The sequence below is a fragment of the Tetrao urogallus genome (assembly GCF_951394365.1).
Source record: "Tetrao urogallus genome assembly, chromosome: Z".
NCBI classification, from domain to species: domain Eukaryota; kingdom Metazoa; phylum Chordata; class Aves; order Galliformes; family Phasianidae; genus Tetrao; species Tetrao urogallus.
The window spans coordinates 30,577,127-30,603,360 of record NC_136816.1 but is presented as its reverse complement, the minus strand read 5'-3'; the positions used below and the strand labels follow the sequence as shown (position 1 = coordinate 30,603,360).

The 26,234-nt window shown below is 38.8% G+C and overlaps 1 protein-coding gene across 3 annotated transcripts in view; it reads right to left on the bottom strand.

Moving 5' to 3' along the window:
- Positions 1-831: 831 nt before the first annotated feature.
- Positions 832-26,234, bottom strand: part of SHB (SH2 domain containing adaptor protein B) — a gene marked incomplete at both ends in the record, with an annotated part of 69,825 nt that continues 44,422 nt past the window's right edge. For all 3 annotated transcript variants that reach the window (XM_079549026.1, XM_079549027.1, XM_079549028.1), the window contains 3 exons: positions 832-1,015; positions 17,331-17,450; positions 21,371-21,542. In XM_079549026.1, coding sequence (XP_079405152.1) covers positions 832-1,015; positions 17,331-17,450; positions 21,371-21,542 — 476 coding nt within the window. The remainder of the gene's footprint in view (positions 1,016-17,330; positions 17,451-21,370; positions 21,543-26,234) is intronic.

The following is a 26,234-nucleotide window of genomic DNA, read 5'->3' as shown; positions in this document are numbered from 1 at the left end:
AAATACTAACCCACATATTAAAATGACTCATTCTCAACTACTTAAAACATCAGGGTGCAACTTCCCCCAAACGATATTAGCCACCTGCATCTAGGAATGAAACTTGCAAATGAAGACAGTAACCCTTATAGATTTATTATTGTACCAAAAAAAAAAAAAAAAAAAAAAGGATAAAAATATAGAATAGACTACTTTTTTTTATTATATCCCCTTATTCATAAATAATTGACCATGACGTGCTCTCACAAAACTATTCATTAAGTTTGATGTGCCTAATAACGTTTCCACATTTGACTACCCCAAGAAACACTGGGGTTTAAACTCTTGGGCATTAAGAAAACAAAATGCACCAAGCTAAGTGACCACACTGAGCTGCAAGGATTTGCCTGCTATCAGCTCCTTCTCAGGTACACCAAGAACCTCACAGGCAGGTTACTTTTGCACATGGAAAAGCTTCTAAGGGTAAGAAGAGAATAAATGTTGCTGGTGCTTTACTGTTGAGAAGAACTTGATTCAGTTTAAACCCCGGAGAAAGAATGTTTTGTTGGGAAGTATTTGCATTCACAGAGAAGCTCTGGGAAGGCTATCTGTTCTCTCTGTACTAAGGTAAGACTTCTTTCTCTTACACAGAAGCACAGTTTTAGGGGCATGCTGCAGCATAATATTCCCATACACAAAGTCCCATACGCAATTCTGTAGATGACCCACATGCCCCAGTCTAAAGGCAGTTGCTCTGCATCATAGACTTGAGCGCTGGATTCCAACAATGGATTTAGTGCAACCCTGCTTACCTCTCACCTCCCATCCACAGGAAGGGGTGAGACTAGGATATTAGAGGGTCCGCACAGCCACAGGGTAGAGCAGTGACAAGTGTTCTGCTCCTTTGATAGGAAGCTTTTTTGTAGTGTAGTAATGGATGACTTCAGGAACACTGTCGAAGGGAGGGCTATTCTGACCCAGGATGTATTTTTCTTTGGTTTTCGTCAGTTTCATGTGCATAAAACCTTGACTGCTCCTACAAGAAAAACAAAGTATTAGTTCATGATTTTGTACAGGAGGAGGACAGCACCACAACAGACTCATTCACAATGCAGGGGAATGTCAGAGAACAAGACATTTTCTAAGTGACAGGTCTAGACTACTCCAACACACAGTGACTGTTAGTTGCAAACATTCAGAGGCAGTCCAGCACAAAGGCAAAGCAAGTTTGTTTTACCCTAGAGCTTACCTAGAGGCATGCAAGAGGACAGCCTCTTTCTCCTTCCCTTCCATTTTGCTGTGAGCATTTACTTTTCACAAAACCACCCATCATTTCTCAACAAAAGGTGTCACTTTTTTGTTGTACTGGTTCTATGCAGGCTGTAAGCCTCATTCAGATGAGACAGATCTTGTCCTAGGGAGACCTCTATGCACAGTACACCTTTCCTACCCTACAGCAATTGCCCAGAGTGTGGCCTTGTGCAGGCAGACCTGCTGCCCTCAGCTGGGGAAAATTCCTCAGATCGGCCCTTTACAGAGATCTAGGGCTTAAAAAATTCCATCTGCATTGTGCATAGTTCTGGCTGTTGGCCTGCCGCCTTCCCACAGGTGCAAGTCAGTATGAGATTTTGTTGAGGATTTTTTTTTTTTACATTCTTAAGGCAAACTAAATACACGTTTTAGCTTAAACATAATAATAAATAAAATATCAATGCACTAGGCAAAATTCTACCACCATAGGCAGATCTACAAGGAGTCTGCAAAGATGCACGTCCTGAACTGACTTGAGCAGTGCTCTGGTCCAGTGGTCATAGCTTCAGACCATTTCTTACAAACAAGGGAACATTTGTGCTGCTGGTTTTTCCCTTCACTGCAAAGCAGAGACGTATGGCAAGAACAAATACTTCTGTTATTATGTTACTCCATCAAAGCTCAGAGATGTTGCTCAGAGAAGCTCCAGTGGTCCCATTTCTCATCAAAAGAAGAATTTTCTTGGCAATTTCTCTTTCTTTAGGTAAAACGTGTTTGCGGAGCAAACTGCAATCACAGAGAACTCCCCAGCACTGGTGCATCTCATTAGTGTATGCAGTGTTTGAAAGGAAACATGCAATTCATGCCAATGCTGGATACCATTCATTACCATAACAAAAAGCAATTTTTGATCAAAAGGGCTATGAAATACTGCTAATGAAATTGACCCTAGTAACAAAACCAATCTGCTTCTAAAAAGCAAGATATTTAATAATACATGATGTAATTTTGCAGCTGCTGGTACATACTGCCTGCAGCTAATATGCACCTCTCACAGCTCTTACTTTTTCTGGTAATTGCTTGATGAATTTTTCATGAAAAATACAAGCCACACTCACCCTAGATCAATTCATTTCATAGCAGAATGACTGAAAAACCTTTCATACAAAACTGATATGACTGGAGGTAGAGGGACCACTTTCATCCTACAGAAACAGTAGTCCCCTTAATGTCAGCTACATGCAATTCATATTTATAGGATCAAAAATCCATCACTGTTTTCCAAGTCTTCTATTCTAACTCATCAGTATCTCAACACACATACTCTCTTTTCAATCAGACTGCACTATAATTTTTGAGAGGTGTAGACCTGCAATTGTTAAAACTCAGTAATGAAGCAAAATGAACTATTGGGAATAGAAGGATTAAACTGATGATCAAAGAACCTTTCCCTGCAGTCACTATATCATCATTTATGTCACCACTTAATCATTGTAGCCCTCTTGGATGCTGGCCTCACTTAGCCATTGAAAGATGAATTCCACAAGGCTAACACACCCAGGGATTTTATTTGCCCAAGGCTCTTCTATTAAAACCAATTGCTATTGAAGATCTTTGTGGAACTTCCCAGGTGATTCAACTTTCAACTGGTCACATGGAGGTGAAAAACTGTATTCATTGTTATCTTCCATTACTTTCATTCTTAGCTATCTCCACTAATTATTCAGCAAGATCTCTGACAGTTCTCAATGAAAGCTAGTTTTCTTTTAAAGGTATTTATTAGAAAACTAGTAGGAAATGCTAACCTAGTGTTCTGACTGTTGAAAATTTGGGATTCTGTACCTACATATATGTCCCCCCTCCCTCCCCTGCTGGAGAAGATATAAAAAAGTCTGGTGTTCAGACAGCCCCAAACCCAGAGTTTCCCCTCCGCAGGTTTTCCCTGAATAGGTTTGAAATGGGGGTAGATCTTATTGTAGTTTCTTGTGAAATAAATACCAACCTCCCAAAAAACAAACAAGCAGAAAACCAAAACAAGAAAACCCCCCTCACATCCATTGTATTTCCTCCCTTGCACTTCTATGGTTTTGAGTTCTCCCCAAAATAGCACAATTTTTACTCAGTAAAACCCCATTTGAATGCACAGCCCTCAGAAGTAGATTTCTGATGTCCTTCTCTATGAGTGGCTAAGGAGCAGAAGTGCTAGCAGCCACACGAAGCTGATCTCAAAGCTTTGCAATAACAAGAATGCACGTTCACAGAAGAAAAAAGACTAAGAGGAAAGATCAGCATTCGAACAATGAACAGATTTTGCTGATTGCTAGTATTTGTACGCAACAGTAACCACCACATTTTTAACGATGGAGTGAGTTCTAATTTCTATCCCAGCTGTCCAGAACTCTTTAAGCTGAGCGCTATTCCAAGATTACTGGCAGACGAAAGCAAAGATCATTAGAAGCTGAATTTTCTGTTTTCAGTATTTTCCTCCCTCCCTTCTTGCTTTCTTTTAAGTTTCCAAAAATTACATTGTGAATCTGTTATCTGCTTTCCTTGCTCCAAGTAAACTAACTGAGACATCATTTGTTGCAGCCAGAAATACCAACATAGACATTTCCAGTCTTCTAGAATGAAGAACAAATTCACTCGGAAGGAAGTGGTGTGGCAGGTGGACTGAAAGATCTCTGTAGGTTCTTTCCAGCTGAGCCACTTAATTCCCTGTTGGAACCACACCCTTGAATTTAGCTCTTCCAAGTGCCAAGGATTTCAAACATGGTTTGAAAGATCTCCATTCGGAGATCACAGGATTGAGATCCTGCGCTGTAAACCCTTCCCTTTTTGTTTCTGAAGTCTGCCTTACAGGCTCCCCTCTTCTGACATGCCTCAACTCAAAGAAAATTAGGTCCCATTAGTAACTGGCATGGACAGAATATGTCTACACTTGTTTTATAACACGACTTCTGTTAGACCAGTGACTAGAATTACAGGAATATAGTTCAGAAGGAAACTTGAAAGTAATATTCCTCCATCATCATCTCCTCCAAACCCTTTCAATTCATGCCTTGATCTTAGTAAATATAGAGGTTACTGAAATGTAAGGTAGAGATGAAGGAAAAGCTCTATGATTGAAGTGGCTGTAAATCAGTTTCTGCTTAGTTTTCTGCAGTGTCATTTGTGTTCACTTGAATTTTACAAGCACAAGCAAAACATGCCTTTGACAATGTATTGTCATGTTTTTGGAATCTGGATTACTCAATTATTTCAGCAACAATAGTTGCTAGAAACTTCCTGGGCTTCCAGGTCTGACAACCAAGAAGTAGAACCTAAAAGAAAACCCCAAATTGAATACATGAACATTGATAAAAGCCAGTGTCTTATGTAGATCTGACATAATCACTTTGCAAGAAAATATGCTGGAACCTTATTTAATTAATGTAACAAATGGTTACTGTGTGACTTCCAAATGTTGCTATGATTTCACAGTGTTTCTCCCAAGTTTTTGTTCAGCTGAGAATGACAAAACAAAGACAGCGTAAACACAGTGACACTACGGAAAACAATAATTCCTACCTTATTTCAACCACTCTCATGAGTTTCAAATGCAGAACTGGAGAACTCTTGGATACTGATCCCTGTACCAAACTGCTTTGGACTCTCTAGGGCAGGTGTTTATACAGACACAATACATGATACATGACTAATAGTCACACCTTGTTTAAAATGTTTTGCAACCCAACCATAAAACCAAGCGACTTTGAATTAGAGCTTTCCCACACATTTTACCTCAGGTTTTCAAAATCCAGAGAGGATGGGAAAATGGATTGTGCAGACTGCTCATCAGATCGCGCTTTGTTTGATCCTATGCCTGAACTCTGGTAAAAGAACCTTCAGGAAATATTAATTAGGCACTAAACCTAGCATTTTTTTTCCAGAAAATGCTAACAACTATGAAACATTATTCATGTTCACAATCAGGAAAATTGGTCAAGCCTTCTGAATACAGGTTTTGCTGTAGAAAGTGGTATCTTGTCAGAACAGATTTTCTGCATCAAGGCATTTATAGTGAAATGCCACTTGGGCAAGGAAAAAGGCAACAACATTGCAGCAGCATCAGGAAAAGCATTCTAGCAATGCTGGAAATGAATGCTGTTTCATGCTGTCACTTTGAACAAAACTGACAATGTTTCACGGCAACTTACAGAAACAAAGAAATGAATTCAAGTCTTTTCTGGAACAAACAAAAAACAGACCTGTTGTTTTCCCCCGTATATGAGTGATCAATTGAACAAGTCACTTACTGGAAAAATCAAATTTCCGACCTGAGTATTGTTCCTGTGGCTCAGCTCTGCTTTTTCAAACACAGAACACACAGCATTGTCATCCTGTGTCTAACAGCCATTATCTCCACTGTACAAGCATGTGTCACTTCCTCTGTAAAAAGGGTTTGCAGCACCATGCAAAACAGCACCATGCAAAACAGTACTCTGCAGAAGAGTGCTCTGTTGTGCCCAGGCTCTATTCTCTATAGCAATGCTAATCTGCTGCTAAGAAAGCAGGAATAATGTTTAGCCTGTTGGACTTCTGTAGAAGTGGCAAAATCCTCATCTGCTAACAGCCACCTCCTTGTAATTTCTATTTAGGCTGAAAGCAGACTAGAAATGCATAGAGGGATAAGAATTAGGATTTTCTTATGTTACAACTACTGCTTTCCAAGAAGATATTATGTGTTTTAAATTAACTAAAATGTATAGAGCCCAGGTTAATACAAAAACCAGAACCTACTGTAGAGCTTATGTAATCAGTCTCGAAAAACAGGACCTCTTCTACAAATCAGTCTTACATTTTCACATGCAACAAAAACTCTGCTTTCACTCTCCTATGCCATTTAAGGAAAACCACAAGTATATCTGTAAGCTCATAGGATTAGGGTTTTAGTAAACAACATCCTCCATGGATGACAAAAAGGCTGAATTCAGCTCTTCTCTCCCACTGAAGGCAATGATTGCACAGAAATTTTTTGACAAGAGAGAAAGTAAAGATCATTCCTGGTTTTACTGACACTATGCACATTCAGTTCATTTCTGAAATAATCTTAATCTAAAATTTAAAAGTAGTCAAATTTCTCCAAACTGAAAAGAAAAAGTGTAAGGAAGGTGCACACCACTGCAAAGGGCCTTGGCAAAAGGAGACCCCGAATGAAGGAGTTAAACAACCCTAGGAACCTCAAAAAGCTGACAAAAGCCAAGCAATTAAAAAATCACTCAAAAAAATGGCAGAGCATCTTGAAGGTTCTGATGAAACCAGAGTTGAGAATCATATATTTCTTGTGGCCACAACAGTCTCAAAGCCAGCAAATAAACAATGTTAGAGGCAACTGTACTTAGGGTTTTGAGATGAATTTAAATACTGGAATAGATTTTAGGAGGATCAAAAGCATACGTTATCCTCTTCAGGATATCAAGCTGGAAACCTTTATTACAGTGAATAAGCATACTCAGCTGTACTATTAATTTTGAAATTACCTACCATTTATTCCAGAGAAAATGAGTCCTCACCACCTGTCAGGCAAGCATACTTCAACCACTTTCAGATCTCTAAATCTCCCTTTCCCAACATACTTACTATTATCTGGACAGTAATCAGCCATATAAATCTGCTGGCTGTTTTCATGCATTCTGAGCAGCTCTGTGGAAGTCTGTAGAAATGCACAGTAACAAAGGCACTAGGCAAACCAAACCATACAGGATCTTCCCTCTTCCACTTTTAGAGAAAGTAGTCACCTTTCATCTCTGTCAGCACACACTGCTCAATGTCTAGTTTGTAACCTTTACTTCCTAACGCAAACCAATGCTCAAATACCAGGAAATGTTTTTTCACCACTACAGCGTCATTAAAAGATGACTGTTAAATTAAGAATTACAATAGCTGTTAATTGTTGTAACTTCAACTCTATTTCAGCTAAGGCTTACAGCACATCTATACACCTCCAGATGTGTGCTTCCAGCCAGTCCAACTCCCTGTCTGCAGCAGGACCTGCCCATCAGGTTGTTGAGTGTTTTGAACAAGCAGTTTCATAAAACCTGTGAGGATAAACATTTCCTGACCTCTCCAACCCAAGTCTCAGGGCTGCACTGTTCTCACAGGGAAGAAGTTCTTCCCTACATGCAATGAGAACTCCTTGCTGAAGCTTGAGACTCATTATCCAACAAACAGCCATATTCTTAGTAACTTTCCTGGTAAGGCATTCCAAAGCTCACCACCTCACTTTCTCTTCTGCAGGGCAGCCAGGCTCAGTGCCATGAGCTAAATCTACCAACCCTTCCAGTTACTCTGTCTCTGGACCTGCTCCAGTTTTGACTGGTCTCACAACAGATACAGCTTCATAAGTGTGCACACTTACGTACACACAGTCCTTTTTTTGTCCTTTTGCTTGTGCTTTAGCTATTACAGTCCAGCAGGTGGCTGGATTTCATTGAAAAAGACTGAAACTTAAGGCAGCATGTAAATTGAGATTTCCTACTGTTACGTTTCACAGTGCACCTACAAGAGCTTGATGTGCACTGAAGTCATGGCTGAACACCTGAAACACAAGTATGATGGCTCTCCTCTTGCTTCTATACCTCTTCCTGCACTTATTCTACCACCCTAATTGCTAGTAAAAAGCAGACCTTACATAAAGAAGCTTGCAACTGGGCATTTCATTGGCAGCAGCGACACAGTTATCAGGAGTATGGATCTCAAGTTTTCACTAAGCCTTATGCAATTAAAACTGAGTTTAAGGAAAGAGTGAGGGAGTATGAGAGGGCCAAGCACTTACAACCATGAAAGAATACACAGAAAACACAAGGAACAATGACAAATGGTGCTCATCAGTCAGTAGTGGAACCAGTGCCATTTAACATCTTCATCAAAATGGGACTGAGTGCATCCTCAGCAAGGTTGTGGACACATCTGAAGGGGGATGCCATTCAGAGAGACTTAAACAGCCCTGCTGAAAAGGACCTGGAGGTACTGATGGATGGCAGCTGGACCTGAGCCAGCAGTGTGCCCTAAAAGCCCAGAAAGCCAACTGCATCTTGGGCTGCACCAAAAACAGTACGGACAGCAAGGTAAGGGAGGTGACCCTGCCCCTTTGCTCTGCACTGGTGAGGCCTCATCTGGAGTACTGAATCCAGATGTGGAGTCCTCCGTACAGGATAGATGTGGACCTGTTGGAGTGCATCCAGAGGAGGGCCGCAAAAATGATCCCTGGGATTAGAGCCCTATGAGGACAGTCTGAGAGAGTGGAGCTGTTGAATCTGGTGAAGAGAAAGCTCTGGTGGGACCTAATAGCAGCCTTTCAGTAACGAAAGGGGAGATATAAGAAAGAAGGGGACAGAAGCTTTAGCAGGATCTGTTATTATAGGACAAGGGAAAATGAATTCAAAGTAAAGAAGGAGAGATTTAGATTGAATATAAGGAACAAGTTTTTCACATTAAGGGTGGTGAGGCAGTGGGACAGGTTGCCCAGAGAGGTGGTGGGTGCCCCATTCCTGAAGACACTCAAAGCCAGGCTGGATGGGGTTGTGAGCAACCTGATCCAGCTGTAGGTGTCCCGGTTCACTGCAAGAGAGTTGGGCCAGATGATGTTTATGGATCCCTTCCAACTCAAGCAATTCTATGATTCTATAATGTGAGGCTGCTGGAGGAGCTACCAAAGAAGACACAGCTGCCTCAGGTCTCTGGATTGTCCAGATCATCCACAGAATGTTATCTTTTGCCTCAAACACTTGTCATAATCAAGAAAAAAAAATCCTTGTCTTAACTGAGCTGAGCAATGGATGAACCCACATATTAAAGATCATTTAATGCCTCCAGAGATATCCAACTTTTAATGAATACTCACAATGGATGATATTAATGAATATTCACAATGAATATTCACCAGGTAAACAGCACTTATTTAAAACTACAGCCATTTACACAAGCAACTTAAATTAAAACAGGTGCATTATAACTTGGAAATGGAGCATCTTCCATCGTTGCTTCATACATGCAGAATAATCACTTTCGTAACATGAAGCTGACAAACCACTTGTGTGTCTGACCTTCTCAAAGACCACAGAACACAGAAAGCTTTCCTAATACCAGAAAATATGGTCTCTGGGGACCTCTCCATTGTACATTTGTTACATTAAATGAAATTGAACAAGTGCTGCTGTCTTTTATCTTTTCAGATATAGGTAATGTTTTTGTAGATTCCCTTTGCCAGATATTGCTGTATTTCAGAAACCCTAAAGCTTGTCTCCTGTTGTCAGAGAGAATACCATAAAATCAAAAACTGTTAAAAAAAAACCAAAAAACCATAAAATCAAAAGCTTTTTTTTTTAATTAAAAAAAAAAATCAATCTACAGAATCATATCAAGGTGCAGATAGATTTTATATTGCTGTCATTATCTCAGTTATCTCTTTCTTTTTTCAAGTATCAGAAATGTATCGATAGAACTGAAAACAATGCTGGTTTGTAGATGCTGATGAAGGTCCCTGAGAAGCACAAACACACCAAAAGAACAATGGTGAACATGATTACCTGGGAAAAGCACACAGCATCTAAATAGGGGCAGAAGCTGCAACTTCTACCAATAAATGATCTTAGAGACTCACAGCTACAAAATTACTAAAATTTATCTCACCTCACAAAGCAATTCCATATCTCACTCACCTACACATTAGGCACTTCCCCAGTTTTTATGACTAAGTAGAATCACTGTTGTCTGAACAGTAAAAACAGAGAAAACACAGGGTCATCAATGAAGCAATGCAACCACAGAAATCAGAGGTAACTCATATGTAACTTATGGGATTTCCGTATCAGTTTAATCTAATACTGGAAACCTCATTGTAATGAATTAAAATGGCAAAGACAGTGCTTCTGAATGTGAGAAGTGCCTTTGGCTCCTGTACCACTTAAATAGGCTTAGAACTGTAGTTTAAAAAGGTCTGTTTCAGTTCTCTAATTTTGTCCATGTATAGCTAGTAGTCCAGCAAACTTCTGAGAATCTTTTTCCATTGGGTGATTTATTTTCTTAAAGCTAAACTAAATCTCCACGTTTCTACTTTGTAATGTGACTGATCTACATTTATTTATTATTAGTTATTACTTATATACATTATTAATTATTAGTTATTACACAAGGACTATTTTATTGTCTCAGAATATGCCAACAATTTCTACATATTTTGAAGAAAAACACTTGTAGCACAGTTCCATAAGCTTGGAGTTTGTCTTTTTTACTGTCAACCTCCATATATATAAACATAAAAATCATCCACATTCACAGAAGAGCTTGCTCTCAACACTAACTAGAGGATTTGCCAGGAGTTGGCATTAAAAAGTCAAGTGCTTCACACAAAACATGGATGAACTGTGAGTTTACTCATGCATATGTGCATGCACTTGTATAAATTCAATATTTTCCCTATAGATGCTATTTTTCCCTCACAGATACTTCAATATATGTACTCCTTCACTTCATGGAATCACTCATGTGGGTAAACAGACATCTGGCCTGCTTCTCACTTCCTCCCAATAGAAGACATGATGTATATCAACTTTCATTTGCTCTGAAGGCCAGTTGGAGTCTAACTATCCTTTCATATTTCAATGGATCATGGACAGTCCAAAGCACATCATCTTCTGAATTGGAGTTCTGGAGAGATCATCACCTCTGAGCTGTCAGTGTACTCAGCATATCCACTCAGGAGAGCACCATAAGCCTCCATAGTGATGTGCCTGCCTACCTGTTACACTGCTTTTGTTAACCACAACTACTCAGGTCTGTCATACTTGTACTACCCAAGCCTATGTAAGAAGTGTGAAAAACAGCCAGGATGATGAATGGAACATCCTCTAATGGGAGGATGCAGACTATGGATAGCTAAGTGCTCCTCAGAGCTTCAATTTTTTCCTCAAATTTATTAAATTTATTAAAGTCACAGCAAGACATCACAAGAACAAATTTAATAATTATTTGTTTTACAAATCTAATCTGATGCACTGCTAAAGCCTGGAGGCCTTATCTCTTCAGCCTCACAGCCTCGTCTTCAGCACTGCTTTCCCATGTTCTAAATACAGTCACAGCAGAGACTCATTTGCATTTCTTCAGCAGTCTGTTGCTGCATGAACCAGTGTGGCTCAATTGAAAACACAGGCCTCAGGGGTTTCCAGAAGCAGCCCCACCATCTCCATTTGTAAAGCCCCAGAGAAACCACTCTTACTCCAAGACGGATACTCCTGGAATTGCTGAGAGTACTCTATCTTCTCTTTTTGGGAAAAAAGGTTGGCACTGCAAGTCCATAACCAGTTCTTCTAAGGTGCGAGCTTAGTGGGAATGAATCAAATAAAGTATGCAAGGCTTTATATTATAGGATGGAATGTGGATGGGAATAAGCTCCTAGGTCCCTTATCTAATGAGAGGTTGGGCTCTCTTCACATGCCTCTATGATAGTCTGCCTTACCCAACTTGCTTTTTTGGCATCCAAGATTAGATCTGGAGTTTGGCCATAGGTAACAGGATAAAAACAAAGACATTCTCACCACATAAAATCAGTATCTGTGTCAGTTGCTACCCATTCTCCTGATTGCAAGCATAAGCATATGACCCATCAAGTAGATGTTAGAAGATGCATCCACAGAGCTATTCACAACTTAAATTCAATTCAAGTGTGAAATAGAATGCTACCCATACCCACAAGCCTGAAAAGGCTACTGATGCCAACTCATGACAATACCATGCCACAGTTCACTACTGCTGGAATAAAGGCCTTCAGTGTTTTTAAAAGGAGACGACAATATTTGCTTTTTGAAATGTACTGTTTCAGTGCTCAATGCCAGTCAGGCAGCAATAATTTCAATCAAATTACAACTGAACAATTAGAGAAGAGTTTAGCTGACAACAGCAATAACATACTGAGCTCTCACTCTGTTTACAGCTTTTATTTACCATGGTTTCCTATTCCGGTACGGATATATCTAGAAAAAGATACATTTCATGTACTGCTTCACTGCAGCCATGGCAACATCACACAAACAGAAATGCTGCTTTTAAATTTACCAGCAAGATTATTCTCTTATTGGATATCTGTTCTAGTTGAACATAGTGCAGTTACTTAACATCACCGACAGGGCAAACATAAATGTAACTTCTATTTCTTATTCTCTCTCTCTCTCACAGGAGCAAGATGATACTGAAATAAAAAGATCAAGCTGTAGTCTGACTTCATGGAATATTCCCAAAGTTTTATAAAGCATTTCCAAAGAGTATGTCTCCAGTGACTTTTCAAAATAAATTCTGATGCAAGCAATGGCAAGTGAAGGAAGCTTCTCTCTTCATATGCCAGGGAAAATTGCCATCTCCTCTACAGCCTGAAATAAAAATTTCAGCCTTTCCTGCAAAACATACCATTATAGGGCAGGCAATCAGGACACTTCTTAATTTTCAAGGTAAAGAAAATGCTCTGACAAGAAGAGAGAATAAATAAATTCTCTCTTCTGACAAGAAGAGAGAATAAGTAACACATTATCCAGCAAGCATCTTACGCAGAAAAATAAATACATATATAAATAAAAAGAACCGAAGTCACTATAATTATACTACAGGCATGCCACTGGCATAGTCTTTGGGAAATAGAAATGCTACACTTCTGATCAAAAAGCCTCTGAGAAACAGACAAACACCTGGCAGCCTCTCCCACAAGACATGACGACCAGAGCAGAATCACCAAACTGTGGTTTGTAAGGACACTGTCTATATTTCATATTTTAACACAACCTCCTATAAGTGTGTTCAACTTAAATAGCAGTCAGTTTACTGGACACAGCAGGCAATAGTTAAAACTGCAGTCATTTTTAAAGCCAGTAGTTTTGCATTAGCATATACTTGAGTCTCTGTCACATACTGCTTCCTGATAGGTCATTTCCTGGAAACACCAGCCTTATTCTTTATGCAAAAAACACCACACAGACATACAGAGGAGGACATGGCCAAGTATGTAGTGCACATTTAAGCACAAGTGGAGTCAAATCAGCTCCAGAAATTGCTCCAGAATTGCTTACAGAGTACAGCTTATTTTTTCCACCACAGCATCTATCAACTCCAGAGATATAAGAGACTTCAAGAACCATATCTTATTGTAATTACTGTAGGTAAATGCAACAATGACAAGGCTGCAACTTTGTAACAAGAGCAAATTACACATGGCTGGTGAGTATTATTTTTGTGCTATAGCTTTATTAACTTGTTTCCCTCCTAACTACTATGTATTTTCATAGTGTACTATCAGATTGCAAGACAGTCAAGGCTTTCCATTTCATCATAAACACGTCATAAAATAAAACAGATTTTTGATGCTGAAACTGTTCTAAAGTTCATTTCACTATGCACATTTAGCAGCAACATCCAAAAGACCCAATCCTTACAGGTCTCTCGCACAAGACCTCAAGCACCTCCAAAACTGTCTGGTACATGAAAAGTGAGCAAAGCCTCTCTTTCCAGTCCTGATCCAGCCTCACGCAGTGAGGAGGGCACTGGATTGTTACAGCAACACAAGTCCTGTTCTGTGTAGGAGGGGTGCATTATTGCAAAGTTGGGGTTGGCATTACCGAAGATACTGGCATAAGATACCTAAACACAACCCCACCCATGATCACACCAGCAGCCACATTCCTGCAGCTCTTTCATCTTTTTTTTTTCTTTCTGACGTGAAAGCCAGTCTCACATTCTATTGATGACAATGGAAATCAACTACCTGTCAGTAATGTCATCCAGCAACTTCAGTTTGCACTGGAATGTTCCAGAGGCTCTTTGCTTCAAAGAGAAGTAATTTTATCTGTGGCAGTATGAACTAGGTTATACAGTTCCCCAGTACAGCCTGAGAAGGGGATGGCTGACTGCCATTATGCCTGTGGTTAATCCTGCCAATCACTCCATGCATCTTTTCTGAGCACTTCCATACAAGCCACACATCTGTCCTGGTGAAAATGGGAGGTGAAACAGATTGTCTCATAAATCTCACTCCATAAAAGTGGAGTGCTGGGAAGAGTGCAAAACCATCTGAACACAGGCAGCCCTACCAGAAAACTTCCTAGCTTATTCAGTTAAGTCCGCAAAACTGAGTGACAAAAGCTTGAGATCTCTCTTATCATCCCAGAGAGGGAGACACAGGACTCCTTAAGCTGTTGCTTCCATTGTGACATAAAGTACAACAGCAGTACACGATGTCATTTCTTTCAATGCTCATAAAAGATTTCATTCTATCAGTTGGAAGGATATCCAGAAAAACAGTATGCAAAGATGCACTTGATAAGGAAATACAGAGAAATGAAAACAAAACAAAACAAAACAAAACAACAACAACAACAAAACAACAACAACAAAACCCCAAAAACTCACCAGAATGTAAAAGGAGTTTGAGACTAAAGCTCCCCAAAGAGATAACAACAAATACTGTAAAGGAAACATACATGCCAAATTCAGAGGAAATTTGTGGGAAAAGGTGAAAAATTTCATAGTTTAGAAATGAGTACATACACTGTATTTCACATTTTAATGAAGGAAGAAGGAAATCCCACAAGACAAATGTATGAGATCTCACAAGAATTAAATGAATGAAGAGATTCTTGACTGTACCTGGCGCAAAATAACCTCATTATGTACTGATTAGTCACCGCTAAAGGAATCAGAGCCCCACACAGCAGCATGTTGTTGGTATTCTGAAAGGCCCATTTCCTATATCTAAAAGTAGTCATACACAAGTGTAATTGATTTCCTTACAAACGTTCTAACTAAAATCTGAAATCTGAGAATGTCACTTTTTGAGCTTAATGAACAAGAATTCTTCCATTAACAAAACTTTCAGAAGCCTTATCCTCCACAAGCTGATTAAAAAAAAAAATAATATTAATAATTCTCTCCATTTGGAAAAGAACACAAAAAGAACAATAAATTATACAACCTGTACTGAATGAGGGGGAAAAGAACTCTATGGCAGTGAGTAGGAATCAGGTGTTAGGGAACAGCAGTATCAAATATTAACTTTGTGAGTAGTTTGCAGATGGTAATGGTCAGCGAGACGGAAAGTAAAACAGAAGCAGGCTGCTAGAAGAGGAAGGAGGTTTGCACGATAACTAATATATGATTAAATAGCAAGATTTTTTTTTAACTAGATATTTTAAGAGAAAACATTGGTGGCATTTGCAGGATGTCACTAGATATTCCTAGAAAAAAAGGAAACTGATGACTGGGTAATGGATAGCAAATGAATTCTAAGTGCAATACCACGGGATTGAGAGAATAATACAGACTCTAGTGATGCCATGGGAGAATGATCATCACCACAGGGAAGTGGTACACAGAGTTACATCAAAAGGTGAGGATTGACAGCGGATTTGATAAATGTACAGAAGAGCTGCTGAAAGGTATTGAAATCTTATCGTATACTCCAGAAAACATAGGTTGGAGGATGTCATTCATAAAGCAAATGCTTAGGAAGCTTTAATTAAGTGTCACAAGAAAAATCTGGTTTAGAAGATTCTAAAATACAACACACAAAAAGGCCATTAATGACCAGCATCCAGTTGTACAAATCTCTGAAATATGAAGAAAATAAAGAACACTAGGCAAAGTAAGGATAACTAAGCATTGGAGCTGATTCACTATACCTTAACTGTCTTTTTTTCTCAGAGCTTACCTCTTGTTAAATAACAAGAGCATTGTTCCAAGGTAAGAATTAAGTGAAACACTATGACATGCTTCAATAACAAAAGTTGTATTTTAAGACTTACAGAATATGAAAAGTTAAGCCCTACATATATCTGAAGCATATGGCAGCAAGCTTCCAATGTTTGAATGAAGTTAGAGAAAAACTGCATCAGAGAATGCACAGATCAAATGACAAATGCGACAAGAGCTGAACTACATTCCTCAAATAGTCTTTTCTTGTTTAAGGCAGACATCTATTACACAGAGACCACAACTATGATAAAGGAGTTAAGATTTTAATGAATCCTACAAAATATCTGAACAGAATCTAAAAACTAGGTTAACAGATGCACTTCTACTATGTCTAAAATTGAGACAAAACAAATTTGAAATCTACTGCTTAGACTATCCAGCTAAAGCTAAAGACCCTTTATTTCTAATTAACCTAAGGATATACAAAATTCAGCAATGTATCTGAAAGTGTTACCATTATGTACTACCATTATTACAGCAGTAAAATGTGCTTCAACAACTCTGTAAATAAACCATTTAAAAGATAAACTGTCAGGAGTAACACTGGTTTAAAAACAAAACCACCACCACTAAAAAAAAACAAAAACAAAAACAAAACAAAACAAAACAAAACAAAACCAACAAGAAAGAGACAAGGTCTGTTTCTTTCCTACCTAGGAAAATCAGTTCCACATCAGAGCCTATCTTGGAAGCAGAAAAGCTAGTAAACATATACAGCCAATATGAAGGTCAGGGATCTTCCTGTTCTCGTGTGTGGAAAACCTGAGAATCTTAGAACTTCATCTGCTGGATATGCAAATGAGCATATGTTGAGGCAAAGATCTGTAACATACTCTGCTAAGCCAAGTTAGGTGATGCAAAAACCAGTACTGGAATTGGAATAATGTTTATTCCCTAATTCTTGATCTGGAGCTTTTTATTTCCAATGACTGAACCAATTTACTGTTGAGCTCTGCAACAAAATGCCTTCCTTCCATGTATAAACCAAGTGCCTTTTACAAAAGGAATAACCCCGCTCCTCTCCAAATATTTATTCAACCTGAAGCAGAAGCAGGACAGCATTTCAAATCAGCACCAGAAAAAAAAATATCCAAGTTTATTTAGTTAAGTGGGCACCAAAAGAAGACTAAAAACCTCTTAACATACCAAAATTACAAGGTCTTAATTCAGCAACTGTCACTATACATCATGTAGGCTGACAGACTCAAACCCTCTGGGTGCCCTTTAGAGCTGAATTAGCGCAGCAACAGACTGAATAATTTTGCTTTCTTGCACCAGAGAAGTTATGGCTTTTAAATTACATTTACTATGTTTTACTGACAAGTACTTACTTCAATGAAAGAGAATAGTCGTGCTTGCTTGTTTGACTGTTTCTTACAAGGTAGCTACACTCTTTACATAAACGTAAAAGGTTTTCTGCATCTGTCCGACTGATTGCTCCATGATACCATCTAGGAAAAATCAGAGATTAATAAAGACACGTCTCTCAATTCATACTACTTTACTACTTTATTTCTTTAAGGTGTGGATAGCAGTTAATACCATATGTATACATTTAAGATCTAATATATTGCAGATAAAAAACACAATGTTTGCTTTACCTGAAATTAACATTACCACTTGTGGAGGCTTGTAGTCTGTCTCAGCTGAAGGAAAAAAAGTCAGATCAGGAAAGCGTGTGATAGAACTGGCACACTTACCAATCTCTAGAGTAAGTGGAATAGGTGCATCTTCTATGTAGAAATAAAGTGAATGGGGAGAGGAGGGTCCTTTATTAAACTGACCACTGCAAACAATCTCTTCAGTACCTGCTGCTCTGTATCAGCAAGTAAAATTTTGCAATCCAGTCGGAAGTGCTTTGTCCCTTCCCAAAATGTTCTCCAGTGAGATAACGAGCCTTGCCCTCCACAGGGTTGACTGCTTCTCTGAGAGATCTCCCCCTTCCTGCAACTGTAAGGTGCACTCTGAAGCACTACAGTGCGACACTTCCCCGTCTTCCCAAGCAAGATAATGCATGCATCAGGAATGCTCCCGTTCTGTCATTACCAGGAACAAAGACTGGCCTTGCACAAAAGTTTCCTTTTGTTTGTTCTACATTTATTTCCCTGTTTAACTTACTCTGAGAGATGCTCCAATTAAAATATAAGTGAATAAACAGAAGCTCTTTTATCAGAAATCACTGAGCCAATGTCAATTCTGCTGTCAAATCTTGTGAACGTGATAAATGAAAATCAGTGTTCAAAAAAAAAATTCATCTTGTGTCTAGCTACAGCTAAAGTCTATGATAAAGGAAGCTAGAAGTAAGGTTATCCTGCAGCATATTCAAGATGGAGTAGCAAGGGATACCCTAGACAGCTCAATCTCATCACAAATACCACAGAAACAAAGATGTTTTTGTTTTCAGGCACTTCATCAGTTATTTACTGCTGAAGAAAACTTCTCTAAAAGCAGTTTAAAAACTGAATTGTCTTTTGAATGTAAAGAAGAATACTAATACTGTCAATCACAAAATGCATTTGGGAGAGCATAAAAGCCACTTCTATTATTTAAAAATTGTATTTCTTTTTTTCTCCTGAAGGACCAATTGCAGCCAAATAAAATGTGACCTAGCCCAAATCAGGGAGGTATTGAAGTCTGATATTTAGAGGGAAGTATTTAACACATTCTTTGGGCTGCATGATTCCCAGTTGGCAGGGAGGTTCACTAAGAGCAAGCAGAGCTGGTTCCAGGGGAAAAAAACAACAAAACATACAACAAAACCTAGTGATCTGAACAGTCAGAAAAAAAAACTACAGCAAAATCTGAAGACAACTGCTGATGGGAGAGCATCTGATTCAGAAATGATGCCTGGAAGCTGTTCTGGCTACAGCTCAGAGTCAACAGCAGTGCTGAGAAGTGTAATTGCTTGTGAATCATATGCCCATGTAAATGGGACATTTGGCTTGCTCCTGTTCCAGCTAGCTAAAGATAAGCATAGTGCTCTAATAAGTTTAAAGTTCCTGCCTAAACTGCAGTTTCAAATGTATTGTGGCTGTTTGCTCTGGGTGTGTCTATTTTTCAGATGTCAACGTATTGATATTTGTATAGAAAGTTCAAAGATTCAGAAGTGAAAGACCTGATAACAAAACTGTAAAATAACTTGTAAAACACACCAATGCAAAAGCACAGGACATGAGAGCCTGAAGACATGTTTATCTCCTAAGGCATCCCGGTAAACAACAGCATACAGTACAAATTTGGAAGCAAAATTCAAACACAATCACACATAGGCAAACTGAAACCATCCTGACTGTGGTTTATATAAGTTCTTCCTGATTTGCCTTATTTTGTTAATGATCATCTAACAGCCACTATATGGCCACAGCTCCACTGCAGAGAAGACAGCCGCGTCAGTCACGCATTAGGTGTGATCAGTTACTACAGCTCACAGAAGGCACAATACTATTGTGTTCCTGAATTGGTTAGGGCAAAACAGGAAGTCAGACAGTGTGTGCACAACAAGGAGAAATTCACTTTCAATAGAATGCATGGAATGCACACTTTCCTTTTTCACTGTTACACTGAGGAAGTGGAACAAATTCATTCAATTCCCCTGTGTCTGTGAGTTAACTCGGTTCATGGTTATGGATTCCTTAGTCACAAGCAACTGAAAGTAATTTCTTAATGCATTATTACATCTTGGACTTTCTGCCTGTTTAAGAAACTCCCAAATTACATACTAAAAATTCATTGTTAATTTGCATGTTTTCATTCCTTGTGCTCCTCTCTACAATAAAAAAATCCATTCATAAGGAGAAAGCATGGAATAGTGCTGTTAAGTAGTCTAACAACAGTAAGAATTGAATACTTTGAATTATTACAAATAATCTAAAGTACAATAAATCCACACTCTTCCGTTTTTTGACCAATTATTATTAACTGGTCAATCATTTCAGTATTGTTCCTGCAAAACAAAGAAGCAAAAATAATCTTGTGTGATTAACACTTAAAAAGGAAACTTAACACTTAAAGGAAATAAAACTAACTCTGCAGACTACAGTTCTAAACTGCAGTAACAACTGTATAAATCTGCTACAATAACCTATTTCCGAGTCTGAAGTTAACTAAGATTTCAACTTTTCACAATGTTTTAAGTTTATTTTAAGTGTTACTGTGGACTGAGAGAACTAAGTTTTACAGCCAAGTTTGTAGTCATCAGTAATTTTTCTGTACTGTAAACAAGTGATTTCACAATAGTGATTACTATTTCTTCTGTTCTAGGTAATTCTACCCTTTGTTGATAGGCAGGTGCCTCAAAGGCTGAGGCTGGCTGGGTGGAAAATGATACGAGGTGGATTATAATATTCACTGTTTCAAGCTGAAGGTTCCAAATGCTAATATCATGTAATGCATGTAAAAATAGTATATCAAAGGAAAAGGAACTGTTGGAATCACCATTGTTCAGACTCAATTGACAAAGGAGATTCTTTCCATCTGAGGAATTGGAAGTGCAAAAAGGACTCAGTGCTCATCTTACCACTACCACTACCATTCAGGCATGTCCTCTCTTTCACTTGAAAAAAAACCTCTGTGTCTATCACAACACTGTCTAGAGTGGGACTCCTTAAGGGATTAAAAATACACATCTCTAGCTTTACCCTTTGAACCTGTAGGAAAACTCACTGCTCACAAATATCAGCATAATCTGTGTAAATCACTCCACAATCCACAATCTTCATTTATGAGGAGTTTCAGGCTCCTTTCATAGGACTACACTTTTGGGTCACTCCTTCACGCCCACCAGTCTGTCTGAATAAACTGAGGAACAGTAATGACGCAGGACAGAGGCCATCCTTGCAGATAATAGATTGATTAACTCCATGGAATTCTCCCAGAACTTGAATTTGGAGCTGACAAGGCTGCTTCTACATACCACCCTCAGATCTGACACCACAGAGCAGAAATAGTCTCTTTTATTTAAGCGTTGTCGCTTATCATCAAAATTCTCCCTACAGCAGCATTATAGCCAAATGCAAGGCATGTCCTGAGCTACTAGAAACACAATATGCAGTCATAAAAACACAAGAATTTACACAGCTTTAAAGCACAATTTGGATGTACATGAAAGGTACTTGCTTTTCTTAATGCCACACAATAAGTAGAATAACTGCACACAACTTACAAGATGAAATTGACTGTTCCTGAAAGATTCTTATTTAACTTTATATTGTTTTCCACAGAAGTTAGTTTACACCTTAAAGAATTAACAATGGTTCTGAGTGCACTAACAGAGGGGATGCAGAAGAAGTGGAGATGTAGTGGGATCTAGGATATCTGCTGCTGCTGTAAGCAGGAAACAAATTGCTGGAGAGCAATTACTGGTGTTACTTACATCTGCTTTTCCAGTGGAACAGTTGGATCTATTCTTTCTCCTAAAATCCCACAAAATTCTGGACTGCCATGTTTGATGGGTTTAAAGCCTCTTCCAGGTGCTCTTAACTGCCTGCATTGGTCATTTGAAGAAGAAGGAGATGCTTGCCGTTTCTCACTTCCGTTAAATTGGGCTGCAAGATATACAAAAGTTACTTCTCTAGGCAAGTTTAACAAGAAGCAACATGGCTGTATTTAGAGAAGTTTCACACTTCCCAAGGAGAATAAGCATGCATACATTAACATTAAAATGGTTTGCCTTCAAAGTTATATTTATCATCCAGAAATGTTTGTAACAATGCAAATTACAGACCTAAAAATCCACACACTTCTTAATCCTGTTAAAATTGTCGGTGCTTATGTTAACACCTGGTCTTGTCTTCCTCAGTACATGATGCTGGGGAAATACTCCTTGTAGTAATGAACACAGGCTTTCACTCAGCTGCTACAGAACAATAGGCAAGTGAGAACATCACAAACTCAGCTTGCCTCAGCTTACATGAAATCGTCCACACAGTGATTCTGGTGCAATTTCAGACTGGTGACACCCATCTACATGCATCAGAAATGCTAGCAAGTAGCAAACAGTTTAAAATGTTTTCTTTTACAACACTGCCACAAGGTGTTTTTTTTTTTTACTCAAATACTAGGGCATGAAATGCTGAAAAGAAAAAATTGCATTTGTAATGTTTCTCTCACAAACTGTATTATGTCAGGAAAACCAAAATGGTTATTCATCAAAGCACGTATGAATGAGGCCTGCAGCCTCATTCCCATTAAAAAAATTGACACACTTAGAGATTTTACATATCTATAACTTCAAAGAATTCAAGGATCAAATTCTGACAGAAGCAGCGAAAGGAGCTATCTACACTTTCTAGACACACACTGCCTTCTGAGGTTTCTTTCTTCATTGTACAATAACCGGCTGTAGATAGATTATTGTTCCTAAAAATCATCTAGGGGAGAACAGGTTGAACAAACCTCACTGTATCTGCAGGCAAATATCACAGTGCACACAGAACAGCTTTTAAACAGCTTTTATGTGAATTTCAACAGCAGCATTATAGAAAATGAAAATATTGCAAGGACAATTACAGAGAATCACTATCACAGCATGTTGTAGATCATGTGCATTTAGGTCTCAGCTTGTAACACACAGACAGCTAGGCATGTGGCTGCTAGTGCTTACTGCTTTAAAGCAATTGGACAATAGGAAAAAGCTGTAATCTTCAATAATACAATTCATACAAAATAGATATGAGTTGGACATGGAAAAATCTTGTGGAGGGTTTTGCTTCGGTTATTTTTATATGCTTTCCACATGTCTTGGGCACACTTTCAAATTGCCCCTCTTTTTTGAGAAATTAGGCACTAAACATTGTCAGAATTGGACAGATGCAGTAACTCACATTCCGAACTACACAGGCAGAAATACGGTTACATTTTGAAATGTACATTCACATTTAACCTTACTGAGAGCTGACTAGCGTGACAAGGAGAAATACTGCATGTGTATATTTGCAAGTGACACATGAACAACACATTGTTTCAACTTCAAGAAACACCTGGATACTGTAATTTGGGAACTCTGTGAAAGTAGGTGATCTTAATGTTATCAGCTACTGATTGAGCAACATCTTCCAGATGCCAGAAATCAGTTCATAAAACAAACATGAAATTCAGTTCCTAACAGTAGCAGCAGAATCTTTAAAACATTATGATGGCTAAAAATAGGACTCGTTAGGCAAAAATAGCACAAAGTTAAATTTCAAATGTTTTGAATGCTTTTGTCTGAAAAGCTCAGACAGTCTCTGGACTCATGCCCTATTTCTTTTTTGTGAACTAAATTGGCGGGAAGAAGCATTCTAAGGGGATATATCCTGGCAGACAAAACTGGCAAGTGCGATAACTCAGTTCAGCACCAACCCATACGATGGTCTTATCAGATGAATTTTTAGGGCACTGTAAATCCACTCTCCATGTAAGTTGCAGCACATACAGCGACAATTCATATGTTAAACTCCATGCAGCTAGGAGTGAAAAGTTAGTTACTGCACTGGTATTTGTGTTTATGTGGACGTCAGCTATGGAACTGACTGCATCCCAGCCTTTGCACACCATCCTCATGTGTTCTCTTCTCCTGCCTTTAGCTGGTGGCTCATCCTTCTGGAGTTGGTGTGGGAGGACTGTCCTGGTCCGTGTTGACCAGGGTCCCTGGCAGTAACAGTTGCATCCAGCACATTTGGCTAAGGTTGGAATTTGAAGTTCCTCCATCAAGAGCTCTGTGATCAGTGCTACGTGGTGAAAACTACTACCAGATGGCCTGCTTCATATCAGAGGGCCACTTATTTTACTAAGCGATTCTCAGATAGGCTCTACAGACCTTGTGTGCATTTCCTTTTCCCAGAGGTCTGTTCTGCCCACAGCAATACGGAAAGCCTGTTTTTCCTCACACCCAAGGAGCAACCCATGTCAGACTGAAGGTACCAAACCACCTCTCTGGTGTTGCTATCTCCTTTTTCAGACAGACTTACTTTCCAGAAAGTTACTCTGTCCCTGTGATTTTGCCATACTCAGCTCTTCCGGGCAAACTAGTTTGCCTAGCTCAACAGGAGGTCTAACAAGAGAGGCCCCACACCTAATAAAGGCCTTTAAAAACACATTTCAGCTGAAGCCATTATTTCCTTCCTATTTTCTTCTCTGTACTGCCTCCAATGAAATAAAACCAAATCTTTTTGTGAAAGCACTCAAGCTGCAGACAGCCAAAATGCTGCACTCCATTCCATATAGCCACATCTTTCAGCGCTGCACATAACAGCTGCAGCACTCAGCCGGTGCTGCTCAGCCATCACAGCCTGCGCACACCTTTAGTTTGGCACATCTCAGACTCCAGGCTGGAGACAGACAGCTTCTCTCCATGCTTCAGCAACAGATCTTGAAGTCATGCCAGATGTACAAACGTCTTCCTAAAAAGGCTTGCATGAGTAGTTGACTTCATGGTAATTCTAGTGTTTCTTGCCATTTTGGCTTCTTTCCTAAATCCATCACCTAACAAATCAAAAATGTTTGCTGCATAAAGCTCACTGTGTCTGCACTTCACATCACAAATGCATGCTGTTCCCTGCAAATAAACCTCTCAACAAAGGAAGGTTTTAGCAGGAGCTGCCTGCAGGTTCACAACCTCTACTGCTCTATGAAGTCAGACTCGCTCCTTGCAAGAATTTCTAATACCATTAGGCCAATGTGCTATTCAGAGAAATCCACCTGAGTTCAAAATTGAGCAAAACCCATCCAGCCTGTTTAGCTAGCTACATTACAGAACTACGGTATGCAGAAAAGTAATTCACACACCTCATTATAGGGTCAGTACTTCTCCAGTGCAAACATTTCATTGTTTCAAACTTAGGAGTTGGATCTCTTCTTTTCTTATTTTAAATATTTATAAATCCAAGGAATTAGAGTAAGAACAGAAAGAACGGGTTATGAAGCAGCCTGCAACAGTCCTGATACATTGCTTTGTAACAAATAACCAGGTGCCTAAGACATAGTGAGCTATAATGAATGACACACCCCATTTCAGAAATCTTATTCATCTAAAAGCTTATTTTCCTAGCACTGTAAAACAGAACTCTGCATGTTGATGAGCCCATAGGGAATCCAACCATATCATAACACTTTTTAATTAAATTTCTTCTTAATCTGTTAATTGTGTACAGCAATGTTTTAACTTAGTATGCTTTCATTAAAGTTTACTACATAATGCTTTAGAAGAATATTTACACGCAGGCAAATCAGAAAATGTAATAATATCTATAGATTGTGCCTTGTTAATTTACATTCACATATATACAAATTAAGAAGTACACGATGAAGAAAGAATTGACAATGCTAAGGTCTTTTTAAAATCAACACTCAAGAAAGACTATTTCAGAATTCACTCATTAAAGATCAAAAAAGTTGGTCACAAAAACGATTACAGGACTAAGTGACTCCACAAATGCCAAGTAGCGCAAAATAAGAAATGCAATAGAAACTAATACATTTATCCTCTGAATTTAATTAAAACTCAACATTTTCATATGATATGCACAATACATGAAGAGTAAGGCCTAAGATTTCCATGTGCACACATGTCTTGGGACAATAACTTTTGAAACCAGTAATCTCCCTTCTGTGTCTGCTGTATTACTAATTGAGAAATCTATGAGGTGTGATCTCACTGCAGACAGATGTGCCCTGGCCCCACAGAGTTGTACAGTAAATATTTAGCTTGTATCTCAATGTTGCTAAATAATGAAGTTTCTGTCTTAGCTATTGTACATACATTGAAAGAAAAATTACCTCTGGGTACACACAATTACTACCCTTGCGCTGGAAGATCACTGATATTATTCTTAGTCATTGGAAAATTATCAAAAATACTACATAAGGAAAAGCTCAGTTCACAAGGCTAAAACTATGCTAAACTATGCTGCAGAGAGAAGCTGTAGTTAAACAGCTTCAAAGATTTCTGCATTTAAGTATTTAAGTGTCACATACACAAGCGTGTGTTTCTCTCCAACATCATTTTACTATTCAAGGTCTTTATTCAAATAAAACATTCTTTGCTCAAAAGTAGCTCTAGTCCCAAGTGGTAAGAATGGCTGGCTACGCCTCCAGCCAAACCAATACTAGACCGAATGGCAAAAACTTGGACGTCTCTCAGATGACACATCCAGCCAAAAGTAACTGTTCAGTTTCTTTGCAGAAGCTCTTCAACAGCAATCTGTTGTCCCTGCAGACTTTCTCATGATACCCATGATGCTAGCCCAGAGGTCTACAAA